The 14,018-nt window shown below is 34.6% G+C and overlaps 1 protein-coding gene across 1 annotated transcript; it reads right to left on the bottom strand.

The window, feature by feature from the left end:
• Nucleotides 1–130: 130 nt before the first annotated feature.
• Nucleotides 131–11,802, bottom strand: LOC126712148 (cytochrome P450 CYP82D47-like). The gene is made up of 2 exons (XM_050411359.1): nucleotides 10,761–11,802; nucleotides 131–883 (listed from the first exon to the last, which is right to left on the bottom strand). Exons 1-2 carry the CDS (start codon nucleotides 11,679–11,681, stop codon nucleotides 260–262), a joined length of 1,545 nt encoding a protein of 514 aa, XP_050267316.1. The 5' UTR covers nucleotides 11,682–11,802; the 3' UTR covers nucleotides 131–259.
• Nucleotides 11,803–14,018: the final 2,216 nt, after the last annotated feature.

The following is a 14,018-nucleotide window of genomic DNA, read 5'->3' as shown; positions in this document are numbered from 1 at the left end:
TAGATGACTATGTGTTAAGAACCATGTAATTTTTTAACATATAATTTTTTATATTTTAAATATTTTGAATTCTAGAAAATGTATTAGTCTTAGATTGGATAGTAAATATCGTAATGATAATACATAACTCTGTAGTCTAGATATTTTCTCATTTCTAGAAATTGTTGTAGAACAAGATCCCAATTCCATGCTTAAAACAAGTACAAGAAGCACACAACAGTTCTAATTGAAATGCCCCCGTAGTTCTAAATTATTTACACTACGCATATGCTTGGACATTAAGACGAGGAGTGAGATGGACTTCAAGTGGGGTGGCTTTCAAGTTGGTTTGTCCTGCTTTCTCAGTCATGTCCACAGGTTCATTTGCAGGTGTTGAAATTTCAAAAGCATGCAACAAGGTAGCCAATGTGAGTTGCATAACTTGTAGCGCGAATGATATCCCAGGGCACACTCTTCTACCGCTCCCAAATGGTATGTATTCGAAATTCTGGCCCCTAACATCAACATCCTTGTGGGATCTAAGAAACCTTTCAGGTTGAAATTCATTTGGGTCTGACCACACATGTGGGTCTCGATGGAGCTTTGGAAGATTAACAATGAGTCGAGTGCCTACTGGGACATGATAACCAGCCAAAGTGCAATCTTCAATGGACTCATGTGGCACTGAGAGTGGTGCGGCAGGATATAAACGCATTGTTTCTTTGATAACAGCATGGAAATAGACCAAATGTTTCATGTCTGATTCCTCTACGAGCCTTTCTCTACCAACTTGGAGGTCTAATTCTTGTTGGACTTTCCTTAGGACTTCATGGTTATTGAGAAGTAACGAGAGAGCCCATGTTAATGTTGCTGTTGTTGTGTCTGTACCCCCTAAGATAAGGGCCTACAAAAATTTTACATAATAAGAAAAAAAAAATGCATTTAGCTTTAGCTTATTTGTTTAAAGACAAGTCAAAAAGTGTATTTTAAACAAATAGGCTTTTTTTTTTAATAATTTAATTAGGTCAAAACTTTGATATAGTATTTAGGTACTATTTCTTAGATTTCTGTCTTAAAATTCAGTTATGTAGTTATATTTAACAAAAAATAAACTTCCATCTCATGAAAAAAAAAAAAAAAAATCAAATGGCTGAATCTTTAAGAGAAAGGCCTAAGAAATAACACATAAGTACTGTGCCTAAATTTTGTCCATTTAATTATTACATCAAATAAAACAAGGGATTTCTATCTTAATTCTCTTCATGAAGATTTCGAAATAATATTAGTGAACTCTTAACACTTTTAGCTCAAAAAAATTAGTTCATACTATATAGGTCTATGCGCAGGAGGTTGAGATTTAAGAATCCAAAAGTATTATGTTTCACTTCTTCTTTTTTTCTTTTTTTTTTTTGATAAGAAGTATTATGTCTCACTTATATGGCTTCATATCGGAAATAAAAAAGTTTTAAGTTCAAGAAATTGGTCTTTTAGTATCTTATTTATATAAGTCGACAAGTATATATCCCTTTTTTTTTTTTTTTTTTTGTTTATCAACTTTTATTGGTATCTTTCTATATAAATAATAAAATAAATAAAACTTGTATTGGTATCTTATTTATATAAGATCAACATAGAAGATTGATATGAAATGCCAGGTGCTAGGAAGTCTACCTTGGCCTGGGGAAACAACTGAAAATAGCATAGGAGGGGTCCAAAAAAATATATATCTTTTTCTTGTTTATCATAAACTTAATTGGTTTGGCATGAATAGATTACCTTTTTGGGTCTTTTCTATAAGATTCAAGTATTGAATATTGACACTAATAGTAGAATTATTTAAAGTCTGAAGCATCTTTCACCTGGTCTGCACTAACTGATGTCGATTTTGTATCAAAAATCAAGTTTCATAACTAATAACTCCTTTTCATGAGCTACCGTGAGCATTTTTATATATTAAATCTTCAGTATCATATATATGCAGAACGAAGATAAGCATGCATGACAGTACGAGAGCATGACACGCATAAAGTTTAAAATATTGGACCACCGACATTTAACTTATCAAATAATTTCACTTGCTTGCCTGACTATTAGTATTTAGGGAATGAAATAATTTTTTAGGCATTTGCTCCCTATTGTCCGTGCTTCCCTTTCATAGAGGCCAATAATTTTTTGAAAATTTTGGAAGATGAGAGAAAAAAAAAGTAAAAAAATTCAAGATATAATTATTGATCCGGACCACTTCCTATGCTATTTTCAAGGTGTTTGAGCGTATGATACCATCTAACAGAGCAAATATGACAAAATTATTGTCACATCTAAACTGCTATATATAGGAAGAAAGAAACACACGTTATCTTGTGACCTAGAGAAACGTACTATTAGGTTTAGTGTGGGTTTGGATAGAATTAATCTGGCATCTGCGTTGTTTTTTTTTTTTTTTTTTTTTCCGCATTTGTTGACTTTGAGAGACAACATTTACGGTTCCTGAATAGCGTATGTACTATTTACGCACTGTGCATATACTGTTCATGCATTAAAAAATATTAAAATGGGTCCCATAGGACTATTTATACATTTAAAAATTATTTTGCTACAATGTTTTCGTTTTCAGTTTCAGTTTTCAGTTTCAGCAAAAATAAGCTCAATTCAAACATGTAGAAATCTTCTCCCAAAAAAAAAAAAAAAGTTTAAGGTAGAAATTATTTTATAAGTGATGTTGGAAATATTATAAATTTTACTAAATAATATTATAAACTAATGTTACAACAATGGCACAAGAGTGATGTTAGAAATGGTATAAATTTTACACATAAACTTCACAACCTGAAATGTCATATAGAAAATAAATAAATAAATAAAAAAGTGATTTCTTTTTAATTTTTTGTATGAATAAAAAAAGTAATTCAAACATTCATTTATTTATAGTAGTAGTATTTAAGTGGTACCAATAATATTCATGTTACATCAATTTCTAAGTTTTTCGTAATAAAATTTATAATAGCTTTAGTATTTAAGTGATACCAATAATATTTTTCATCACACTTTAAAGGGTATAAAATTATTAATAATATTCTCGTCTCATCAATTTGTACGTTTTTTGTAAAAAAGTTTGTAAATAACTTTATCATTTTCCATATTTTATATATTTCACTCTATTGAAAAAAAAAAAATGTAAGTACTGTTCAACGTAAAATAATTACTAAAAGAAATGAAAAAGTTTACTATTAAAAAAAATGATAAAGTTTACTGCCCAAAAAAGCTATTTGTTATAGAATTTTCCTATTAATTTGATAAAGTTTCTTTTTCTTTTTCTTTTCTTTGTGAGTTAACAATTAACAAGTTTGATATATACCTTCAAGCCTTAAGACTTCTCTGCTTCTCGCCTCTTATCTCCAAATTTTATTATCAAGGTTTGTTGAACAAATGCTTTGAAATAAGTGAAGGTTTATATATATATATATATATATATATGTGTGTGTGTGTGAAATAAGAAGACTCAAAAAGTCCTTTTCTATACCATTATAAACTAATCTAACAATCAATGTGATCAGTAAAATATTATCAACATAATATATAATTTTTTATTCTTGTTTAAAAGTTCGTACTCCAATTTATAAAATTTATATACTAAAATTTGTAATAAGTGTAGCATAATTCTATGAGATATTCCTAGAATGTCATGGAGGAGAATTCAAATCATCTACCAAACTCAACCATGAACTGACTCCTAAGTCTACTAGAATGCATACTTGATATTATTGGATGAATGTTAAGAAGTTTTAATGTTCATTATATTCAATATATGCATTAATTTAGGGACGGACCTAGAATTTCAAGTGAAAAGGGGCCGCCGGGGGGGGGGGGGGGGGGGTGGCAGAGTATAAAAAAAAAGAAAAAAGACAAGTCCAAATTTTATAAGTCAGCAATGTGGGCAAGTCCAATTTTTTATTTTATTTTATTTTATAAATTTGTGTGACAATATAATTTTAAGGGTAATTACAGTAAGCCTATGGTTTTAAAAATCGGTACAGTCAAAGAATCGCAAAAGGGACTAGTTATTGGTTTTATGGTCCAACCAGAATCGAACCAATGATATCATAAATAATTTAATTAATAATTTTTAAATTATATAAATAAATAATAAGCTTTTTTCATGTACTAATAAATTAATAGTAATAAATATGTATGTTTGAAAAATATATAACATCTTTTTAAAGAATTTATGTAAGTTTTTAGCATTTTACATCTTATATTTGCAAAAAAAAAAAAGAAAAAAGAAAAAAAAATGTAACAAAGAGGATCTTATATCTAGAAAAGTAAAATAACAAATCCACATTTTACATATAGTAAGTTTATAACTAAAATTAACAATAATGTAATAATAAATTTGTACTAAAATGAATTATTATTTAATATTTTAGAACTATATATTAAATATTATTGTACATTTCTTATATATTGTAAGGACTTAATTTGTAACGATCCCAAATTGGTATATTGGGTTCGAACGTTAAAGGTCCAAACAATAAATTTGTAGAGAGTGGGTTAAAAGGTTAGGCCTTGGTCACCGGACAGTGGTTAATCATGGTATTCATGGCGATCACACAGAGGTGAACCTAGCGTATCTAAGAAAACTTTCTCCTCGGCATGGCCTGAGTGGCTCCGGCTCTTGGATCTCGTCCGAGGAGCTTAATGTTCTTATTATTCTTTTTACTTCAGGGTTCAATGGCCCTGGAGACGATTTGCCCCGCTTCTTTTGGATGCTTCCTTCTCCTTTTATACTAGCTTTTCCCCTCTCTCATGCGTCCACGTGTAGGTTCCACTTTTTAGGGTTGATATTTGTCTTTTCAGCCCATACCCAAAGTGGTTAGGGGTGGTTGTAAAAGCTGAAGAGTATGGCCCTGTCAGGTGCAGAGTACTTAATTGCAGTATTGGCAGCCTTTCACTTGAACCGCTTCTACATTGTACTCACCTTTTCTTCTGGGAGCGCTTTGGGGGCCGCCTTTGACGGCGTGCCATTCTTTCCTTCTAAGTTTTGGGATGCCAAGGACAGGATCATCCTTGGCTACACCTCTAGGCCATTTGGACTTTCGTTGCACGTCCTCGGCAACGTTTCTCCTCAGCTCGGGCCTTGGGCCCTAATGTAAAGTGGGCTGGGATCACAAATTCTCTAGCCCTACAATAGCCCCTCAAAATCCTGCTATCCAGCCCCTCGGACGGAGAGGAGGGTTTTGGTGACATCGGGCCTATGTCATGGCTTGCCAAGTTTTATCCTTCATCAATGTCGAAGCCTTTTCGTTTGCCTGGGACACGCTCCTGGTTATGAGACATTCCTTTAGTTTTACCCACGCAGCGTTCCTGCCGTTTCGATGCATGAGGCGCGTCTTTAATAAGGTCTCTTTACGAGGTGATGGAAATCCAACGACTGAAGACGGCTTTGGAAATTAAGCGGGAATTATCTCGTTTGTAGTTTTTCTTGGAGATTTGTACAGATTAAATGTCGCCAGGCTTACCCTCTATATAAGAAACATGGTGGGAGGTCATTTCCTTTACGTACAGACCCCTCAAGCTTTTCAAATCCCTAACCTTCCAGCTGTGCTCAAAGTCCTCATTACCAGTGTGACTAAGCCCTAAGGAGTGATATAGTCACGTTCCAAATGAGGACAAAGGGACCACACCCTCTCTAGAAGCATTGGGTTTCCCCGAGATTCAAGATGGCCCAGTCAGGGTAAGGGAGACAAAGACTCAAGACACTTCTTCCCCTTGATAAGGCAAGAAAGGAGCCTCTTCTTCCTTCAGCCAAAATCCGAAGCAGGTGGAGGTCGCATCAGACTTTTGGTGTGACAGCACTGAGGTTTTTCATCGTCGGTACCATCCGCTCTCTCTCGAGTGCTGCTAATATAATACTTGCTTGATTGCAATTAGAGTTGATACGGGGATTTGACATCCCCGCTTCTTCCTCTCTTCCGTCACTGGTGCCATCCAGGGGCCTCTGCTTCCTCTTTTCTTCCATCATTGGTGTCACTTAGATGACTCTGCTTCTTCTTCTCTTCCATCACTGGTGCCATCTGGACGTGCTTAATGGCTGCTAGAGCAAAATTGAAGGATTTATCGTTCCTATGTTTTTTTTTATATATTTTTCTTTTTGCTTCTGAAGTTAGCTTCTAGTGTAGGCTTGTTTAAGCCCCTTATTGTATGTTGTATTCCTTCTTTGTCTAATAAAATATGACTTTATCCTATTTTGTGTGTTTTTTCTTTTCTGCAATAATTATTTTGTGAATGGGTGTGTTGGTGCCCCTTTTCTTTCGAACAGTACTTAGGGCCGATGCCGTTGTTAACAAAGTATTATCACTTTGAACTTATTAAAACTGACAGGCACAATAATGCCAAATTCAAATGGGTTAACTATATGAGATTAATCGGGATAATAGCCGAATGTTCTGCATCGTATATGGGATGATCACCCGAGGATGTGTAACCTAAAATGAACTGTTCGAGGGGGTCACCAGGCATTGGGGTACTTTGCCATGTTTCAGACGATATTCATAGTCTTAAGTTGTTTTGGGCATCTGGTTCGAGGACCGAGATATGACTATACCAGATCTAAACATTTGGTTGCGTTAGTTTCCTTAGAATTGGGGGTCCGAGGACCACGCAGGATTTCCATTTTGTCTAGGATTTAAGCCATTTTCTAGTGGCTAGTTTTTCCATAGGTTTGAGTCCGAGGACCATACAAGACCTTGGTTCTGCCAAAAACTTATATATTTTTGAAGTAGTTAGTTTTCTCATAGGTTTGAGTTCGAGGACCATACAAGACCTTGCTTCTGCCCAAAACTTATATTTTTTGAAATAGTTGGTTTCCCCATAGGTTTGAGTCCGAGGACCATGCAAGACATTAGTTCTGTCCAAAACTTGTATTTTTTTGAAGTAGTTGGTTTTCCCATAGGTTTGAGTCCGAGGACCATGCAAGACCTTGGTTCTGTCCAAAACTTGTATTTTTTGAAGTAGTTGGTTTCCCCATGGGTTTGAGTTCGAGGACCATGCAAGATCTTGATTCTGTCCAAAACTTGTATTTTTTGAAGTAGTTGGTTTCCCCATAGGTTTGAGTCCGAGGACCATACAAGACCTTGATTCTGTCCAAAACTTGTATTTTTTGAAGTAGTTGGTTTCCCCATAGGTTTGAGTCCAAGGACCATGCAAAACCTTAGTTCTGTCCAAAACTTGTATTTTTTGAAGTAGTTGGCTTCCCCATAGGTTTGAGTCCGAGGACCATGCAAGACCTTGGTTCTGTCCAAAACTTATATGAATTCGGTGAATCGGGCTACTGGACCTGTGAGGATTAGCCCCTTGGCAAAGGTGTGTGGGACATAAACTTGATGTTGGAAGCCCCTAGAATTGCCCGCGCCACTGGCACTTTGAAGTGCCGCCTTGAGTGGGAGCTGAGTTAGGACGACAACTGCATGCTGTTGGACAAGATGGGGGGCTTTCGTAGACCCTTGTTTGACAGGAGCTTGATCCCACCATAACTAACCACCACCTGTGCCAACGCATAAGCCTTCCCACAGACAGCGCCAATTGTAAGGACTCAATTTTTAACGATCCCAAATTGGTATATTGGGTTCGAATGTTAAAGGCCCAAATAATAAACTTGTAGAGAGTGAGTTAAAAGGTTAGGCCTTGGTCACCGGACAATGGTTAATCATGGTATTTGTGGCGATCACATAGAGGTGAATTTAGCATATCTAAGAAGACTTTCTCCTTGGCACGGCCTGAATGGTTTCGGCTCTTGGATCTCATCCGAGGAGCTTAATGTTCTTATTATTCTTTTTACTTCAGGGTTCAATGGCCCTGGAGATGATCTGCCCCGCTTCTTTTGGTTGCTTCCTCCTCCTTTTATACTAGCTTTTCCCCTCTCTCATGCGTGCACGTGTAGGTTCCGCTTTTTAGGGTTGATACTTGTCTTTTCAGCCCATACCCACAGTGGTTGGGGGTGGTTGTAAAAACTGAAGAGCATAGCCCTGTCAGGAGCAGAGTACTTAATTGCAGTATTGGCAGCCTTTCATTTGAATCGCTCCTACACTGTACTCGCCCTTTCTTCTGGGAGCGCTCTAGGGGCCACCTTTGAGTGCCATTCTTTCCTTCTAAGTTTTGGGATGCTGAGGACAGGATCGTCCTCGGCTACACCTCTAGGCCATTTGGACTTTTGTTGCACGTCCTCGGCGACGTCTCTCCTCAACTCGGGCCTTGGGCCCTAATGTAAAGTGGGCTGGGATCACAAATTCTCTGACCCCACATATATAATATAAAATATTATATATATTACTATATATTTTGTTTAATTATCAGTACTATGTAAGTCCTTTAAAAAAAAGTTCCTCACGTAAGATTACAACATGGGTCTCTACAACTACATAATGAATAATTAAATATATATATATATATATATATAAATAAATAAATAAAGAAACTCTATTAACTACCCATTTACCCCATTGTGAACCTACCCACTTGACTACCTCTTTATCTTGTTGTTTTCATCAGATATGTAGCTCTTTAAAGTTTTATTTTCTTTCTCCTCTAGCTACTCTTCTATACTATTATTTAAGGGGCTTCTCCTATCTAGAATCCTCATTTATTTATTCAAAAATACTCTTACACATCTATGTATAAATAAAGACAAAACTAAATGACAATTCGGTAAAAGTACAACTTAACTCCTATTAAAATATTGTCTAAAAAATACGGTTACTTTTCTATTGATTTTCAAATTACTTTATCTAATTATCAATATATATATATATATATATATAACCGAAACCGCTGAAACTCCCACAATTTTCCACGTTATCACTATTTTTTTTTCTTTTTATTTTAGATTCTTTTTCAACATCAGCATTATTTTGTTTTTTAAAAATCTGATTTTATATGATAGATATTAGAAGATCATATACAGATACGTATAGTAAGATTAATGCCACTTAGCCGGCTGCCATGTATTAAGAGTCCCATTAGGAATTTGATTTTATTGGAGTGGCGTGGAAGTGTCTAAATCATGTTTGTATGCAATGCAAACTCCTCCACAGTGAAGGAGGTGCCGACTTACTCTCCTATATATGTATAAACCTACGTGTGTTGCCGCAAACTATTCTTATGTTACAAACACTTCTTCCTCAAGATATGAAAATTTATCTTCATAGCTTTCTCTCTTTAGTTTTTGTATTCTTTATTTAATAGTAGGTTGTGTATGTTTTTCCTTTAATGGTCTGTGTTTGTGTTTGTTTTTCCTTTAATAGTCTGTGTGAATATATTTCTTGGTACTTATGCAAAATCTTTAAAGATGCCTTCATATTCTATGTTTCCTTTTTGTTTGCTATTTCTTGGCTTATATTATAAATTGTAATGTATATATTCATCATACAATTTAGTTAATTGGTTTTTACATCCTTAAACATCACCCGTTCATGAATGGAGATTCTATGCAATATACCACTAGGTTATTGTAGAGTGAAATTCTCTCACAACAATTTTGAAATTTTGGCTTTTTTTTTTTCAATTTTTTTTTTTTATTCAAGTGTTTAGATTCAAAGTTACAAAAGCAACTTTCAATCCAAACCTTTCAAAAAATTTTCTATTGATGATTAAAAAGTTGGTGACTTTATTTCATAAAGTTGTTTTTTTATATTCTTAAGTAGAAAGGATAAGATTAAAAAAATGCAAAAACTATTTTATAAGCATGCTAATTACATGGAAACCTAATTCAATTAGGAGAGAAGTTTAATTAGAATTAGGAGAAGAAGCTACCGGTCAAATGGAAACCTAATTCAATTAGAATTAGGAGACATAAGTTACCACATAGAATAGAAACCTAATTCAACTAAAATAGAAACCTAAATTCAATTAAAATTAGTAGAGATAGAAGTTCCCAAATAGAATAGAAATCTAATTCAATTGGAATTAGCAGAGATAGCTAAGAATCTTGTATAATATAAAATCTATAATAGTGTTCCATATTATATGTTAATATATTTATACTTGGTTTTGAAATTTGCTATTATTGTTTTAAAGTGTTCCAGATTCAAAAGATACGCTTTAACCCTCTATTCCAAATGTTAGTTTTATTACTTTTATAGTTTTACTTAAACTAAGTGATATTTGAATGTTGATGGAAATTTTAATAGTGAGGTTGTGTTTGAAATTGTAACTTTTAAATCAGTATGCTAGATTATGATACTTTTTCAATTACTAATATTGTTTGGTTCCTTAACATAATAGTTAGAACTTAGAAGCTATATAGGCGTGGTTATAAGAATATGTTTCCTGTACAACACTTCAATATATAATATTGGTTACACATTTTTGGATTTAAAATTCACTTTAGGATTTTGATTATAATGAGAAGAATTTTCCTTAACAATTGTAGTTGCTCTTGCTTGTGCTAAAATTTCTAACTTTTTAAATCAAATTGTTTTCTTCTAAAAGCCTGTGTTATTATCCTATCCATTGAATATCATTATCTTTGTTTTTATACTAAAAGTTTGTATTCTGGTAAATTTATATCTTTGTGGTGGAAAGTTTAATGAAAAGTTTTTAAAATCTCATATTCAATAGTTTCCCGTGCATCGCACGGATTAGCAATTAATAAATTCTAAATATGTAATATTAATGATAAAACATGTATAACACTAAAAATTAAAAAAATTTAATAAAAAAAAGACTCATCACACTGCCCTCACCTAGGTCCGGCACTGAATTAATTAATAGGATTATGAGTGGCTTACCAGGCAGGTAGATTTGATGATTGTATCAGCATCATAACTTGAAGTCTCATCATCATGGTGTGTAACATTGGACAACATCACATCCATAAAGTCTTGGCGTCCCTTCACCTCACCTGAAATCTTCACTTGCTTATGTTTTTCTAGCCATTCTGCAACCATATGATCCAATTTTTTTGCTGTATTCTTCATGGCTTTCTCGTACCCTCCCAAGTCAAACCACCTTAGATACGGTATTGCATCTGACAACACAAATGTCCCAGTCAAATCGAAAAACTCTCTCAAAGCCTTTCGGTGTTGATCATTCTCTTCATTCTCAACATTGGTCACAGCCCCACTAAATTGCTCTCCTACAACCATCTTCAATACTATGTTTAGAGTTGTGTAACCAAACCATCTTTTCATATCCACCAATACTTTATCATTCTTGACCCATTGGTCATATATGTCTTTTATAGATGCACTTACCTCGGCTTGTCGAATGTGTTTGAGCAACACAAGGCGGTGATTTGAGAGGACCTCAAGCGTGGCTATTTTGCGTAGTTGACGCCAATAGGGACCATAAGGGCTGAACCCAAACATGGCATAACTGTAACCCAAGAGATCTGCGGCTAAAAATTTTGGACGGTTGGCAAAGGCTTTGTCGTTGGTAGTAAAGCACTCTTTGACTATCTCCCAATTGCTAACTACTAGAGTTCGATGCAAACCCATGCAGATAGTGAAGATTGGTCCGTACTTGTCAGCCATATTACCCAAGGTTATATGGGGTGGTTGTGACCCTCCTAAGAGGTGGAGGTGGCCAATCAAAGGCCATGCGCCGCCAGCTTCAGGCGGAGCTGTCTTTTTACTAGCAATTCTTTGAAGTCTTCTTGATAACCATAGTAGAAAGAAGGGAAACAGGAAAAGGGCGAATATAATGGCCATAGAAAATTGTGAAGAATGGGTACAAGAAGAGCGTGTGGGTTTGTGATAAGGTTAGGCAACAGTAACACCACAACAGAATGGGTGCAAGAAAAGCATGTGGGTTTGTGATAAGGGTTTGTGATAAGGTTAGGCAACAGTAACACCACAACAGAATGGGTGCAAGAAAAGCATGTGGGTTTGTGATAAGGTTAGGCAACACCACAACCGAATGGGTACAAGAAGAGCATGTGGGTTTTTGATAAGGTTAGACATCGATCACAATAATGATTAATTTATTAGCACAAAATCGGGTCAAAGATCAATCTTCACCTCACCAGTTAAATGAATATGAAAAACAAATTCGTAGGTAAAACACATCTCATTATATAAATGTAGTAAAATCTATTTCAAATATTCTACTATATATAATATATTAGTCCTTTTCATGAGCTACCGTGAGCTAGCATTTTTTTGATTAAGTATTTAGTATCATATATTTGCGGAATCTTATATAAGACAATTAATTATCATCAAATTGTTGTTGCCACTCTCGCTTTTCTAAAGTGGTAGACCCTCCCATAAGTTGATTTTAATCAAAACAGAACTCGACAACCCCACTTCCATAAGTACTAATTTTATTCAAGATAAGCATACATGACAGTACTATGAGCCTATGAGGGCATGACACGCATAAAGTTTAAACTTATCAATCAATCTCACTTGCTTAGACCGACTATTTGCTATGCTCCCATTCATAGAGGCCAATAATTTGTTGAAATTTTTGGAAAGTGAGAAAAAAAAAAAAGTAAAAAATTTCAACATATAATTTGTTTTTGCTGAATAATATGTTAATTGTTAGGACATACGTGTTTCACATGTTAAGAACATATGTCACTATTTTATGTAATTAGCTTATCCTTTAATAAAACGCACTTTACTTGTATTTGGGTAAATTTAAGATGTGTTTAAATATTTCAAGAAACCATGTTTTAAGATCAAGTGTTGAAACCTTCAAGTCTATCCAAGAAAACAAGCTGAAAGTGCAGAGTTACTAAAGTTTAACAGCTAGCATGTGTCGAGGTTTTAGGAAGCTGTTTAACTCGTGTGCTCGACACCTGCTCGACAACTTCTCGACATCTCCTATTTGTTGAGGTTTAAGAGTTTTAGAATTCTAATATGATTTTCTTGGAATCTGTGAATGTGTCTTTGGGCCTTCTTTTTTCCTAACCCTCGACATATAAAATGATTGTTTTTAGGGCCGTCAAACAGTTCACAAGTTGCACAAGCATTGAGCAAACTCTGCTCAAGCAAATTGTGATCGGAGACGAAGTTCTTGCCCTAGTTCATCTCTTTCTCTTGAAGAAGTTGCTATGTATGTGCACCGTAGGGTTTTGTGACTAAGCATTTTCTTGATCTTCATCGTGTGGATGAACTGAAGAACTTTGCAGCCAACAACCTTCTTAGTTGGTAATTGAAATTGCGTACTGGGATCCGCGCAATTGGTTAGTCAAGCAATTGGGAGTCGTGCATCACAAGGGGGAACTGTCATTACAAAACAAATCCAATTGGGTATTGGGGTAAGGGTTCAATTGTAGGTTAGTAAGGTACTTGAGATTCCTTTACTTATAACTGCTTGTTGTGATAATAGTGGAGTTTCGGGAGTGGTGACCTGAAAATTATCTGGTGGGGTTTTTGTCACTAGGTTTTCCTCATTCGTAAACAAATCATCGTATTATTTATTTTCTGCTGTATAATTAGTTTATTGGTGATTTGTTTGTACTACCACGCATTTACATATTAATTAACTTTGTTAAATTAATTGGTTAATTTATCACAAAGGATCAATTCATTTTTGGCCTATTATTAACATATAATTATTGATTTGGACCACCTCCTATGCTATTTTCAAGGTGTTTGAGCAACCCAAGGCGGTGATTTAAGAGGACCTCAAGCGTGGTTATTTTGCGTAATTTGGGTTGCGTCTAGTGTGAGAGTAAATTGGACTGGACACCATACATATTTAAAAATGGCCACATGTCCTAACTGTCTATTGAATGAATTTTTTTTTGTCCTTCCCTCGGTGGTCCCTCTCTCCATGAGCTCAACTTAAGAAATCTCATGGCAAGGGTTGAAATTTCTTGAAAATATCCCTAGCCATCGAGATTGTCAATCATCTTGTGATGCTCCAAACCGACTAATGATATCATCATGAGTTAGATATGTGACAAGAATTGAACATTTATAATATATATATATATATATATGTATTTTGCATCAGTAGAACACATTTTATTTATTTTACATTATCACTTTAATAAAACCTATCCCTTATCCCATTCTTTGTTGTTCAATTCGTCC

Source organism: Quercus robur, chromosome 2 (genome assembly GCF_932294415.1).
Source record: "Quercus robur chromosome 2, dhQueRobu3.1, whole genome shotgun sequence".
NCBI lineage: Eukaryota > Viridiplantae > Streptophyta > Magnoliopsida > Fagales > Fagaceae > Quercus > Quercus robur.
The sequence above is the reverse complement of the archived record's forward strand: the minus strand, read 5'-3'. Positions and strand labels throughout refer to the sequence as shown.

Bases quoted from the DNA above. Each gene is read 5' to 3' on its own strand.
- LOC126712148 (XM_050411359.1), bottom strand. From the start codon at position 11,681: ATGGCCATTATATTCGCCCTTTTCCTGTTTCCCTTCTTTCTACTATGG. The intron at 884-10,760 runs GTAAGCCACTCA...AAATTTTTGTAG, and splicing joins TCATCAAATCTACCTGCCTG to GCCCTTATCTTAGGGGGTAC.